Source organism: Microcaecilia unicolor, chromosome 2, assembly GCF_901765095.1.
Source record: "Microcaecilia unicolor chromosome 2, aMicUni1.1, whole genome shotgun sequence".
Classification (NCBI taxonomy): Eukaryota; Metazoa; Chordata; class Amphibia; order Gymnophiona; family Siphonopidae; genus Microcaecilia; species Microcaecilia unicolor.
In genome coordinates this window covers 351,554,444-351,569,833 of record NC_044032.1, presented here as the reverse complement: position 1 = coordinate 351,569,833, position 15,390 = coordinate 351,554,444, and the positions used below count along the sequence as shown (strand labels likewise).

At 43.2% G+C, this 15,390-nt stretch overlaps 1 protein-coding gene across 2 annotated transcripts in view; it reads right to left on the bottom strand.

The window, feature by feature from the left end:
* Nucleotides 1-210: 210 nt before the first annotated feature.
* The window catches only part of PIGG (phosphatidylinositol glycan anchor biosynthesis class G), a 207,083-nt gene continuing 191,903 nt past the window's right edge, over nucleotides 211-15,390 (bottom strand). For both annotated transcript variants that reach the window (XM_030194469.1, XM_030194470.1), the window contains exon 13: nucleotides 211-2,360. In XM_030194469.1, the coding sequence (XP_030050329.1) occupies nucleotides 2,156-2,360 (205 nt within the window). In that variant the 3' untranslated portion in view covers nucleotides 211-2,155. The remainder of the gene's footprint in view (nucleotides 2,361-15,390) is intronic.

The following is a 15,390-nucleotide window of genomic DNA, read 5'->3' as shown; positions in this document are numbered from 1 at the left end:
ACCCCACATTTTCCCACCTATTTGCAGGCTCAATGGGTAAAGACGTTCGCCAAGTCCAGTAGAGAACAAATACAAGGTTATATTATGGTCCAATAAGGTCGGTGTGTTTCAGGCACCATGAGGGTCGAAGGGAGGGAAGGTTGTATATTGTCCAGTACGATCATTGGTTTTGCTGTGTTGCCGGGTGTGGGGATTGCGTTGGATCAGTAGGGTAAGCCTTTTTGAACAGGTTGTTTTTTAGTGATTTCCTGAAGTTTAGGTGGTCATGGATTGTTTTAGGCACCCTCTAGGATTCTAATTCTAGCTGCCCCTTTATAGAATTGCCCTCCTAATGCATAAATCACTATTTTTGGATCTCGAGTGTGCCTTGCAATTAACATGAAAGTCGTTACCACATGGTATTCCATCACACTAACTGTATTCTACTTTATCTGCTAGGCATTTAACAGGTGGTATCACGCGCTGTACCTTCCTCTAGTAGCAGACTTCGGGCTCATTTTCAAAGCACTTACACACAAACATCCATAGGTTACAATGGAACGTTGTAAGTCTAAGTGCTTTGAAAATACGCCTGAAATTGTCTAGTAGGCTGAAGGATCATCAGCTTGTGCTGAATGTGTCAAAAACATCTGCGTGCTGGATAGCTGGGCAGTTGGATCTGTTTTCTCTGATTCCAGTTCTGTTATGGGTCTCTATTAAAGTAGTAGATGCCTTTAAATATTTGGGGATTATAGTTGACGTTCAGTTTACGTTTACAGATCAGATTCTTAGCGTGATGAAAAAAGTTTATTTTTTGCACTGCACAAAATTAGATTGCTTGGAGCCTACTTTGATGAGGCAACCTTGTATACTCTGATCCATGTATTACTGATATTGTGGATGGATTTTGGCATTGTAGCATATGCCGGTATTTCAGCTCACAGACACTGCAGAATGCCGCTACTTGGCTATTAGGAATAGCATGCAAGTATGATCATGTAACCTCATTACTTATTTGGCACCACTGGTTATCGAAACAATTTAGATCATAATTTAAGTTAACCTCACTTCATAAAGCACTACATGAAGACGTTCCATCTTATTTTATATCAATGGTGATACCTTATGCCCATGGAAGGACATTGAGATCTGCTTTAGCTCACAGACTGGTACTGCCACCACTCTCATGAGCTTATTGAGGTCTACTGATCAGAAAGCATTTTTTTTTTTGTCTAGTCCCGGTTTTGTAGAATAGACTCCTTAGTATGATCTGGGCTGAATGTTCACTAAGAAAATGTAAATTGTTATTGAAATCTTATTGTTTTACATCAGCATTTGGCTTTTAGTGCTCAATTACTAGGGAATACTTTTAGAAATCTTTGTGATGTTTTTCTTGTTGGTATGATTGGGTATGGAATAATTGTTACAGTCTTACCTATTTTAAAATTAAATTTTCTACTGGCTTATTAGAGTTTTTAAATGTATTGTAAATGGCTGTGATCTGTTTAAAAGTTTAGTGGTATAGAACATTTAAATGAACAATAAACCAATATGCTTGCTTTTTTTTTTTTTTTAAAGATTGCAGAGAGAATCTGCATCTTCCTTCCCCTCAAAGCTAGGATTGTCAAGGTGAAAAATTCAGTGTGGAAGGAGGAACACTGGGTGAAGCAACTACCTTACTCAGTCATATCAGCAATATCTCAAAAACAGTATTTTTACACAGAAAATAGATAAGCTGAGATGTTTTTCACCAGTCAAATTCACTTTCCAGTGGCCTCTTAAGCAGTCAAAGTTGTTCATGACCCAAAGGTTGATTTATAGATAATGAAAAAATCTTTGCTCTTGGTTGATCAGTGTGGAACCTGGATACGGAGACTGATGTGAAACCTCTGATTCAGACATCTCACATCAACTTAAAATAAAACAAATTCAATAAACTAAGAACATGTTACTAATATACCGAGCCATTATGCTAATAAAAGAACTCTCCATTATTGCAACTATTGTAACACACCTCAATTTTAACAGACCAAAAACACTCTTTATTACAAAACCCCAAAATTATATTTCTTTATGCAAAGTCCAAAAATATTCATTATTTTCAGAACAGATGAACTATACATATTCAGATCCCAACATAGAGAATTGATCTTTTAGTCCTGAGATCTTAAAGATACTAATTCTTGTCCATGGCAGTAAAGAACACACAGATAGCAGCTGTAACAAATGCCTGGATGCCTTCATACAGCAGCTTAGGTGAAAAAACACTCCATATGAACAAATGGTAACGCAGAGATGTGACCAAAATGATGTAGACTGTGATGGGAATTGAACGAAGTAATGCATAGCAGAAACAGCCATGGCCTTTTGCAGATGAACTCCTGTTAACAAAAACAAAACAAAGTCCAAAATTATAAAGCCAGTTTACATGCATAATACATCTCCCATATTTAGCAAACAAAAACACACTCATTTAAATCAATCAGTATTATACTATAAAGGCATTATAAACATAAGGATAGAAGAGTCAAAGATTACAACAAGACAGTTAAGATTACAGGTTGAATATTTTACTATGCCCTGCAGTCCGTAAAACAGTAAAATACTTAATATCATTCATCAGATATCGCATTATTATTAAAAGTTTTAGATTAATCAAAGAAACATAAAGGTGGTCATTTTAGATGTGGGTGTCTTTACAAGTCTAAACCGTATGAAACACTATTCACAGCACATCCACATCTACAAGTCGATAACATCTTGGAGAAAATGTCTAGACAGAAAATGTTGAAAAAGGCCGGAGGTACATCAGGGCTGTTTTGGAGGCATGCCATGCCAATGTGTATCAGTGATTCTGGGCACCACGTAAATGCAGAGTTGACTTTGAGGTTTGCCTCTTATGAGTGGTGGTGCAGAGGAGAGGCTCTATCTGTTGGCAGAGGTGGTGTCTGTGTTTGTGCTGCTGCAGTGTGTGACATTCTGGATGGTGGTAATGGGCAGCACGCTAGGTAGTGGTGGGAGTTGTTGGCCATGAACTGCCAGAATGTGTGAGCTGTGGAGGCCATGTTGCACAAGGCACACTGGGAAAGGAGGGTCAACAAGCCAAATCCTTATCACAGGATATATAGGCCCAGGACACAGACCCTGACCTCACTAAGGAGCAGTACATAGGGTTCTTCCGCTTCAACAAGGCAGCCATTTTGCATCTCTGCCAACAGTTGGAGCCCCTGCTCTGCACCACCACTCACAAGAGGCAAACCTCAAAGTCTACTCTGCACTAGCCTTTCCAGCAGTTTCCAAACTATCCTGGCAGCCACTGCAGGCTTCAGCCAGTCAGCCATCTCTCAGTGCATCACAAAGTTCCTCACAGCCCTTCTCACACATATACTGCTGACTATATCGAATTCCCCACAGACTCAGCAGCAGAGACAACACACAATGACCCAATTCTATGTTGCCCACTTCTCCTCTGTCCTTGGTGTCTGCACCCATATGGCCTTCAGGTCTGCAAAACAGAGAGAGTACACCTACTACAAAAGAAAGGCCTTCCACTCCCTCAAAATGCAAGTACTACTACTACTACTATTTAGCATTTCTATAGCGCTACAAGGCATACGCAGCGCTGTACAAACATAGAAGAAAGACAGTCCCTGCTCAAAGAGCTTACAATCTAATAGACAAAAAATAAATAAAGTAAGCAAATCAAATCAATTAATGTGAACGGGAAGGAAGAGAGGAGGGTAGGTGGAGGCGAGTGGTTACAAGTGGTTACGAGTCAAAAGCAATGTTAAAGAGGTGGGTTTTCAGTCTAGATTTAAAGGTGGCCAAGGATGGGGCAAGACGTAGGGGCTCAGGAAGTTTATTCCAGGCGTAGGGTGCAGCGAGACAGAAGGCGCGAAGTCTGGAGTTGGCAGTAGTGGAGAAGGGAACAGATAAGAAGGATTTATCCATGGAGCGGAGTGCACGGGAAGGGGTGTAGGGAAGGACGAGTGTGGAGAGATACTGGGGAGCAGCAGAGTGAATACATTTATAGGTTAGTAGAAGAAGTTTGAACAGGATGCGAAAACGGATAGGGAGCCAGTGAAGGGTCTTGAGGAGAGGGGTAGTATGAGTAAAGCGACCCTGGCGGAAGATGAGACGGGCAGCAGAGTTTTGAACCGACTGGAGAGGGGAGAGGTGACTAAGTGGGAGGCCAGCAAGAAGCAGATTGCAGTAGTCTAAACGAGAGGTGACAAGGGTGTGGATGAGGGTTTTGGTAGAGTGCTCGGAAAGAAAGGGGCGGATTTTACGGATGTTGTAAAGAAAGAAACGACAGGTCTTGGCGGTCTGCTGGATATGAGCAGAGAAGGAGAGAGAAGAGTCAAAGATGACCCCAAGGTTTTGAGCTGAGGAGACAGGGAGAATGAGAGAGCCATCAACAGAAATAGAAAACGGGGGGAGCGGGGAGGTGGGTTTGGGGGGGAAAATGAGAAGCTCGGTTTTGGTCATATTTAATTTCAGGTGGCGTTGAGACATCCAGGCAGCAATGTCAGACAAGCACGCTGAAACTTTGGTTTGGATGCAAGGTGAGATATCAGGGGTAGAAAGGTAGATTTGGGAGTCATCAGCATAGAGGTGGTAGGAAAAGCCATGGGATGAGATTAATGAACCAAGGGAAGAAGTGTAGATAGAAAAGAGGAGGGGACCAAGAACAGAACCCTGAGGTACGCCGACAGGCAGAGGGATAGAAGTAGAAGAGGATCCACCAGAGTGAACACTAAAGGTGCGGAGGGAGAGGTAGGAAGAGAACCAGGAAAGGACAGAGCCCTGGAATCCAAGTGAGGACAGGGTATCGAGAAGTATGCTGTGATCGACAGTGTCAAAAGCAGCGGAAAGATCAAGAAGAATGAGGATGGAATATTGACCTCTGGATTTAGCCAGTAATAGGTCATTGGAGACTTTAGTAAGCGCAGTTTCGGTTGAGTGGAGAGGGCGAAAACCAGATTGTAGTGGGTCAAGAATAGCATGTGAGGAGAGAAAATCAAAGCAGCGGCGGTGAACAGCACGCTCAAGTAATTTGGAGAGAAAAGGAAGGAGGGAGATGGGTCGGTAATTAGAGGGACAAGTAGGGTCAAGTGAAGGCTTCTTAAGGAGAGGTGTGACCACAGCATGTTTAAAGGCAGCAGGGACAGTCGCAGTGGAAAGTGAGAGGTTGAGAATGTGACAGATAAAAGGAATAAGAGCAGGAGAGATGGCATTAAGAAGGTGGGTGGGAATGGGATCAGAGGAACAGGTGGTACATTTTGAGGAAGAAAGGAGAAGTGTAGTTTCCTCAATAGTAACTTCAGGAAAGGAGGAAAGGGAATGAGGGGAAGGAGAGAGAGGGGAACGACTAGTGGAGGGAGAGGTGGTGAGGTAGAGAAAGCAAGGTTTATCTTTTGAACCTTGTTGTGAAAGAATTCAGCAAGGGTCTGAGGAGATAATGAAGGGGGAGTTGGGGGAGGGGGCACCTTGAGGAGAGAGTTCAATGTGGTGAAGAGAAGTCGAGGATTAGAGCCAAGAGAGTTGGTCAGTTGGATATAATAATCCTGTTTGGCACGTAAAAGAGCAGATTGGAAGGAGGTCAGCATGAACTTAAAGTGTAAGAAATCAGCAAGGGCCCGAGATTTCCGCCAGAGGCGTTCGGCGGAGCGGGTACAGGAACGTAGGTAGCGGATATTAGAAGTCAGCCAAGGTTGGGGTTTTGTACGCCTTACAGGGCGGGTCATCAAAGGTGCAAGAGTGTCTAAGGCAGAGGATAGAGTATTGTTGTAAGAAGAAACAGCCTCGTTGACAGACGTGGATGGTGCCACAGTAGAGAGGAGGTTTGAAACATGGGAGGATAGAGATGAAGGGTCAATGTCGTGAAGATTCCTAGATAAATTAGATAGGATAGGACGGGACTGGGAGGGAGGAGATTTAAGTGTGAAAGTTATAAGATGGTGATCAGAGAGGGGAAGATCGGAGGCAAGGAAACTAGAGGGTGAACAGTTGGAGGAGAAGATGAGATCAAGACAGTGACCATTTTGATGAGTGGGGGAGGTGGAGCATAGTTGGAGATTAAAGGACGACGTTAAAGTAGTATGCAATACACAGGGGAGAGATCATTGATGTATTTCCCCTGCTTCCCTGGATCCTGCCATGACTCGTACATCCTTGCACACTCAGGATACATAACTAATTTGACAGTGGAGAGATCAGTGGCGGCTGGCTCATAGGTAAGAAGTGCACATACTACACACAAATGCCACCACAACCACAGACATCCATGAGCCAGAGCCCAGCTCACAGCATCAATGTGCAGGCAGCTATGGGATAGTATCATGTACATGTTCCTGGTCCCCCTCTTATTCCATATCCATTCTTTCACTTTTCTGCCTGCTAGGCTTCTGCAGCAAATGCTGGGACAACTGTGATTGTGGAGCACGATGTTGTGCCAGCTGCTGAGTAGCAGGTAGTGGGTCATGCCTACCCCCTAGAACCCTTGGTATGGGCCCAGACCAGATGGCAGTCAAGGACCTCTTATTGGAAGCTCTTGGGGCTTGCTGCTTCCCATTCCCTTTGGTATGTATGGTGTTGGTGGCTCGGTGGTGGATAGAATGGGCTGACTGTTGAGATGTCTTTGTCAGGACTAGGTCATATGCTCCATCTTCTTTTTCTTGTTTTGCGTTTACCAACTGACAAATTGCAAGCAATAATACTTGAACAGAAACAGGATATACATGAAGAAACTACATTTTCAAGAAAAAATAAACCCAAAAAAGAAAAGCGCTCCATCTTCTCACACAGGATTTCCATTCTGCAGGTCAAGGTCCACATCACCCGATCACCCAGTTCAGCTGCATTTGTTTATCCACCTGTGCCATATGCTGCTCCATTAATCGCCAGCATCTGTTCCTGTAATTCCAGTTTACAATCCCTCTGGGCCATTATGTCCCTGTTCTGAGCCACAAGATCACATGCAAAGGTCACCAGTTCATGCCGCCATCTAGATGATCACAGTTGGGCAGCACCACCATCTTTGGCTGGTAGCTCTGCATCCTTGGCACATTCCAAGAAGGGTAATGGTGCCAGCAATTCAATATCAATATAGATGTCACCGCTTGCCATGGGTGCCTCATTGGTATCCATTTGCCTTTCCTCCTAGCTGTCCACTATATCTACTCCATCTGCCTGCAGATCTTCGTTGTCCTGGGATGGCTGCTGAGTTGATACAGTTGGCTGTGACTTGCCTCCCTTCTCGTGATCCATATCTTGGTCTTCTCCTGTAGATAACAGCAGAGAATGTATGAGTGCCACATTGCCTCGGGTGTGGAATCCCAACTTCAGACCTCGATATGCACATCTTAGAGACCTGCTGGGACATAGGTATCTTGTAGCTCTTCCCCTAAACCTGTATATCCATAAATCATGCAAAGCAACATCCCTAACTGCAAACACCTCCCCTTGCCCTCACAGATGCACGCTGACACTTGGAGTATGGCTGCTCTGGACTTGCCAGCAGCATGACTCCACCCAAGAGCCACAGGATGGCATGGGTATATGCAAGTTGTTAACCAGAGTCTGTAGGACCTTGCAATACCCCCACCCTGCCAAAAGAGGAATGGGATCCACATGGGATCTCACTGTAAGGGCACTGAGAGTAGCACTGTTTGATGATTGTGGCACTTGTCCAGGTTAGATGACACGGGAACAACAAAACATTTGTCTCCTCCCATACAATAACCAAGATGCTGGGACCACATACCATTTGCATGACACATTGGCAGCTGCTGCCACAAAGAGATGCTGCACAGGGGTGGGAGGGTAGGGGTCTGGGTGCATACGCAGCTATGTATGTTAGGTAATACTTACTGCTACCCACTGGCTGGCAAGATGTGTCCAGGTCTCCAATCCCCCACACTGCCTCCTCATCTAGGGTCTGGAAGACCTGCTTCTCAATAGCATTCAGTGTCTCTTTGGCTGGGTTGGGAGCTGCCACACGGTTTCTGCTTGGCATTCCTGCAGAGTTCCCTCCACTTACACTTCAGGTCCTCCACATCTTTGTTGTAAAACACACCATTCAACTTGTGGCAGATCTTAACCCATGTTTTTTTGCTTTGTGTAGGTCCTGAGGCATAGTCCTGCCACATAAAAGAAGTCCCTTCTGTATTTTAGAAGCTTCCTGAGAAGTATATCCACTACTTCTGAAGTAAAGTTGCCCTTTTGAGTCATAACCTCTTGCTTAGGGGCCATTCTGAAGCTCTCCATAATACAAGCAGCAAAATGACAACTTGCATGAGAATCTATGTGTTAGAAAAATGATGAGGTGGAAGGGGTGAGCATATTGATAATCTATGTGTATTTGTTTCCAAAATTGCCGGCAGCTGGGAATGGGTAAATATGCAATCAATGTATGTTAACCATTTTACAATTGGCGTATAGATGTCCAAATAAAGATACACATGGTTACCATCAATTTCTCATTGACTATGAACATTGTGACACGAGCCTTTCAACTTTTAATCAATAGGAGGTCAATATTCAAAGTGATTTAACAGGCCAGAAACAGCTCATGGCTGGTTGAATCACCTGCTTGGGGCTAATCACTAATTTTCAGTGACGTTTAACTGGTTGAAAATAACCAGTTAGGGCTGAACTGAAAACTGGCTATTTTGGGGGCAGAGTCGGCCCTTGGCGAGTTAAGTGCCAGCACTTCCCGTTGACAAAATAAACAGGACAGAATAAACATCAGTCCTATCTTTATATGGTAACCCTGGTACTGGAAACCTGGACATTCAATGCCAGTGCATGGACATGTACATAGGGGGAAGGGGATGTGAGATCCCAGTCTTCCCAGGGTGCAGCTCTCAGATGTAATTGTAATGAACAGAAGAAACAATGGAACTTGTTATGGTCACTTATTATCAGAAGCAATACACAGATATTACTATGAAACGCTAACATATGAATAATGAAAAAAGGAAGGAAACGCCTCAAAGGCACTCAGACCCTGCTGGGTTTTAAAGAGCGGTAGCGATCTAAACAGATCATTGCTTCATCATTGGCAAAAACCATCCAGCAGCAAAATATCAGGTGTATAGGCAGTGCTCAAAAAGAATTCTTCTGTAAATTTTATCAATTTTTATAAATTTTGTAAAACACAAAACATTACAGGATCCTCCTGGGAGACCTATAATTTCAGCAGAGGGTCTTTGCTGGAGCCCTTATCGATGTTCGTGGACTGTTTTCTATAGCAGCTAGTCATCAACAGCAGATCTACTCATTTTTTTGAGAATCTTGGCTTATTATGAGGCAACATCGAATTCTTTTGACTCAATTTATTTGGTCATGTTAGATGTTATCTCACTGTATACTATCAGGCTTATTTTCGAAAGAGAAGGGCGCCCCTCTTTCAACACAAATCGGTAGATGGGTGTCCTTCTCTCAGGGTCGCCCAAATCAGCATAATCGAAAGCCAATTTTGGGCATCCCCAACTGCTTCCCATCGCGGGGATGACCAAAGTTCCTGGGGGCGTGTCAGAGGTGTAGCGAAGGCGGGACTGGGGCGTGCTTTACAGATGGGTGTCCTAAAGCGATAATGGAAAAAAGAAGGGCGTCCCTGACGAACACTTGGCCGACTTCACTTGGTCCTTTTTTTTTTTAGGACCAAGCCACAAAAATGTGCCCTAAATGACCAAATGACCACTGCGGGGAATCGGGGATGACCTCCCCTGACTCCTCCAGCGGTCACTAATCATCCCCCACCCCGAAAAAAAACAACTTTAAAAACTTTCATCTTTTTTTTTTTTTTTTTTTTTTTTAGAGTATGGGTCCTTCGCTATGCCTCCGTCCCTGCAACGGCAGTTGAGGACGTCCAAAATGTGGATGTTTCTGTGAGAAGGATATCCATGCCTTTGTATGCCTCTGACATCCCCTTTACTTGTTTGGATTTTGGATCACAAGTAGTAGCAGTGGGATTTGAACTGGCCACCTCTGGATTGCAAGACCAGTGCTCTAACCACTAGGCCACTACTTCCACTCCACTCCCTTGAAATTTGGCCGTCACTGTGGGAGGGGCAGTATGCAGGTTCCTGGGGGGGGGGGGATATGTGTGTGTCACCGGAGGCATAACGAAGGCGTGGACGTCCTTCTTTCAAACATTTTGGACGTCCTCAACTGCCCCCCACCACAGGGGCAGCCAAATTTCAAGGGAGTGGACTGGAGGAGTGGTCTAGTGGTTAGGGAGGTATGGAGGTAAAATTTGTCATCAATCCAGTTACTGGCAAGCATTTTGAACTGAGATCAAAAACGGATTGTAACACGGCACAAGTAATGTATGCAATCCAATGCCCATGCCAGAAATGGTACATCGGGCAAACCAAGCGCAAAGTTAAACAACGTATAGGGGAACATCTGAGTAATATACGATTGAATAAAACAGAAACACCACTAGTAACTCATTGTATTTCTAAAGGTCATCTGGAATCGGATTTAAAATATGTCATTTTGACCCATTTGTTTATCCACCTGTGCCATCTGCTGCTCCATTATCACTAGCATCTGTTCCTGTAATTCCAGTTTACAATCCCTCTGGGCCATTATGTCCCTGTTCTGAGCCACAAGATCACATGCAAAGGTCACCAGTTCATGCCGCCATCTAGATGATCACAGTTGGGCAGCACCACCATCTTTGGCTGGTAGCTCTGCATCCTTGCCACATTCCAAGAAGGGTAATGGTGCCAGCAATTCAATATCATTATAGATGTCACCGCTTGCCAAGTACAGTTGCAGTGTGGGGGGGGGGGGGGGGGGGGGTGATATAACAGCTTTATTATTGCAGCAAGAACAAACATTCATATACCGATGGGATACAGTACAACCAAGAGGACTTAATAAGGAAATAGAGTGCTTAACACTCTAATTGAACACCGAGATCACACAGTACCTACTTGTAATTAGTAGGAGCATAAACAGCTGCGGTTTGACGCATAAAAACTGCGACCAGAGTAAGCGCCAGGCTTGTGAAAGCAGGAAGGTATTTGAATTGAGATCGCGCCCGGTAAGCCCAGATATAATTTTTAAATAATTTTCAAGTAAAACTATTTCAGAAGATTTATAGATATTGCTATTAATTAACATTAAGACTAATGAGAGTTTAAATAAATAAGAACTGAAGTGCCATTTGTATTTTGCAGTTTTATTGATACGTTCTCTTGAAGACGCCGTTATGGAGAAATGTGGCCCCACGTCGGGAATAACAATGAGACATTGATTTTAAACACAGATCACACCAACACTAGGGTGAGGGTTGACCAGCGGTAATGCAACAAGACCCACCACTGGAATCCGGCACGCCTGCAAAGATAAGTGGATTCTCGTATAGTATAGGACCTATACACTATTAAGACTGTGGTCAACAGATGTAAAGTGTTTCAACATGAAAGGCAGGTAGGCAGGAACAGTGCTGTGATGGTTGAGGGTTGTTGTGCTGCTGGTTGACCACCGTATTTCACAGTTATTTGGCACAACAGCAAATACTGAGCACTGCATATTAAAAAATAAAAATATAAAACACAAATCATTTATAGAGGAGTAGGTACAGCCAAACACTGGTGCAATTGTTATAATTCAAAGATTTTCCAGCACCAGCTTACATACAAGAGATCCCTAATTGAAATAGTGATTAAATTTTAACTGCCAGACCCTCGGCCATTCTTCTAAGATTTGGAGATCCATTCTCATTGTTTCTACTCCCTCTAGGGTATCCACTCTATTGGCTATTTTCGTGTCATCCGCAAAAAGGCACACCTTTCCTTCCAAGTCTTCAGCAATATCTCCCACAAATATATTAAACAGAATAGGCCCCAGCACCGACCCCCGAGGAACTCCACTGCTTTCGGTCCTAAGTTCAACCCTTTCAGCTTATTCATGAGTCTTCTGTGGGGGACCGTATCAAAGACTTTGCTGAAGTCCAAGTAGATTACATCTAGCGCACGTCCTTCATCCGGTTCTTTGGCCACCCAGTCAAAGAAGTCAATAAGATTCGTTTGGCAGGATTTTCCTTTGGTAAAGCCATGTTGCCTCGGGTCCTGTAACCTGTCGGCTTCTAGAAAGTTAACTATCCTTTCTTTCAGCAGCAACTCCATTATTTTTCCTACCACCGACGTGAGACTTACCGGTCTGTAATTTCCCACTTCTTCCCTGTCTCCACTTTTGTGAAGAGGGATCGCATCCGCTCATCTCCAATCCCATGGAACCTCTCCCATCTCTAAAGATCTATTAAATAAATCTTTAAGAGGTCCCGCCAGGACCTCCCTGAGCTCCCTCAGTATCCAGTGAAGTATCTCATCCGGCCCCATAGCTTTGTCCACCTTCAGATTCTCCAGCTGTTTATAAACTCATTCTTCCCTAAACGGCGCAGTATCCACTCCATTCCCAGATGTTCCCTCGGCAGCCAACCACAGTCCTTCTCCAGGATTTTCCTCCGTGAACACCGAAGAGAAATAATTGTTTAGCACGTTCGCTTTATCTTCATCACTCTCCACATAGCCATTCTCATTATCTTTCAGTCTCGCAATTCCATTCCTATCTCTTCTCCTTTCTCCAATATATCTGAAAAATGTCTTGTCACCTCTCTTTACATCTTTAGCCATTTTTTCTTCCGCTCGCAAGTGAAAAAAATAGTTCCTCTTATTTGTTTTAAAATTATTTCCATGTAACTTCCTCGAGTGTCTTTGTACTTTTGGAACAAGTAAAAAAAAATCGATTTACTTCTAGTCATTGTAAACCACTCAGGATTTTGTAGACCTCAATCATATCTCCCATCATCCAAGCTGAAGAGCCCTAACCTCTTTAGCCTTTCCTCATACGAGGAGTTCCATCCCCTTTATCATTTTCGTAGCTCTTTTTGAACCTTTTCTAATTCCGCTATATTTTTTTGGAGCTATGGCGACCAGAACTGAATACAATACTCAAGGTGTGGGCACAACATGGAGCGATACAAAGGCATTATAGTAATTTTATTCTTATTCACCATCCCTTTCCTAAGAATTCCTAGTATCCTGTTTGTTTTTTTGGCTGCCACCACCACACACTGAACAGAATATTTCAGCATATTATCCACAACAACACCCAGATGTTTTCTTGAGCGCTGACCCCCAAGGTGGACCCCAGCGTTAGGTAATTATGATTCAGATTATTCTTTCCAAAGTGCATCACCTTGCATTTGTCCACATTAAATTTCATCTGCCATTTGGATGCCCAGTCTTCCAGTTTCCTAAGGTATTCCTGCAATATTTCACAGTCCGAACGTGTTTTAACAACTTCTGATAGTTTTGTATCATCTGCAAATTTGATCACCTAACTCGTCATTCCGATTTCCATATCATTTATAGATATATTAAATAGTACTGGTCCTAGTACAGATCCCTGCGGCATTCCACTGTTGACCATCCTCCGTTGAGAGACATGACCATTTAATCCTACCCTCTGTTTTCTGTCCAATAACCAATTCCTAATCCACACCAGAACCTTGCTTCCTATCCCATGACTCTTTAATTTTCTCAGGAGTCTCTCATGAGGAACTTTATTAAAACCTTCTGCTCGGTGTGCAGTGGCTGCTAAGAAAGCTAATAGAATGTGAGGAATTATTAGAAAAGGAATGGAAAACAAAAATGAGAATGTTACAATGCTTTTGTATCGCTCCATGGTGCAACCACACCTGTAATACTGTGTGCAATTCTAGTCACAGTATCTAAAAAAAGATATAGCAGAATTAGAAAAGGTACAGAGAAGGGCAACAAAAATCATAAAAGGGATGGGACGACTTCCCTATGAGGAAATGCTAAAGCGGCTGGGGCTCTTCAGCTTGAAGAAGGGAAGGCTGAGGTGAGATATGATAAAGGTCTATAAAATACTGAATGGTGTGGAATAGGTAGATGTGCATTGCATGGTTACTCTTTCCAAAATTACTAAAACTAGGGGGCATGCAATGAAGGTAAACAAACTGGAGAATGTGATAAAGGGAAATGGGACTTGATATACCGCCTTTCTGAGGTTTTGCAACTACATTCAAAGTGGTTTACATATATTCAGGCACTTATTTTGTACCAGGAGCAACGGAGGGTTAAGTGACTTGCCCAGAGTCACAAGGAGCTGCAGTGGGAATTGAACTCAGTTCCCCAGGATCAAAGTCCATTGCACTAACCACTAGGCTACTCCTCCACTCCTGGAGCAGTTACAGTTAGCTTAGCAGGGTTTTAAAATGGTTTGAATAATTTCCTAAAACAAAAAGTCCATAAGCCATTATTAAAATGGACTTGAGAAAATCCACTGCTTATTTCTAGGATAAGCAGCATAAAATCTCTTTTATTCTTCTGGGATCTTGCCAGGCACTTGTGACCTGGATTGGCCACTACTGTAAACAGGATACTGGGCTTGATGGACCTTTGGTCTGTCCCATTATAGCAATGCTTATGTTCTTATGGTTTTTTTTTTTTTTTTTTAAGTTTCAGCCAAAACTGAAACTGCCACCGAAACTGACAAAGCTTTCGGGTGAAACTGAAACTCATCGCCTTGTTTCGCCAAAGCTGAAACTGAAAATTCAGCATTGGTTGTGTGAAAGTGAACAATGAGGGCCACTGGGAATTGTCAGAGCTTGTAGTCTGCATCCCTGTGCTAAACCCATAGCATCCACGACAGAATATAATAATATAAATAATGGAAGACTCATTTTACCTCCAAGCAAAATAGCCTCCACACGTATGGACTGCAGCTAATGAAAACTGAAACTAAAAGCCATGGTGGCTGACTTTGCATCACACTTGATGTGACATTGTAAATCCACAGAGAAGCTAATTCTTAAGGTGCTTATCAGCTCAAATTTACAGGCTTAAATTCCTGCTAAAACTTTTTATCAAAAGCATTTATTTGGAGCACTTTATTTACCATATAAACTATTGTGGCAAGATCGTAACTGCATTACTTGCAATCACAGGAACAAAAAAAAAAAAATGCAAAGAGTGGATTGCTCCCCAAGGGCTACCTTATAATCCGTTGTGATCTAGTGGTATAGTCAAGGCAGGAGGAACGATCCAGTCATAGAAGCCATTTTGAGAACAGAGCCAGAATGGGCAGGAATAACTGGGGACCGCTCCTGCCCCAACTACCACCCCCCCCAGACCATCAGAGATTCTAAGATAGGCCCAGATAGGCTTATGGGTGGGGGGTCCAAAGGAAGGGGCAATGGGTGGGGGGAGGGAGGGAGACAAGTGGGACAAAGCACAAATTTTTGTCTTTCACTAAAACCAAATGGTCATTTTCGTTCAAAATTTAAAACATGGCCAAAAATTAAAATAACCTTTTCCCCAAAACGAAACTGGGCAGGAAAAGGATTTTAGGCCGTTTCGGCAC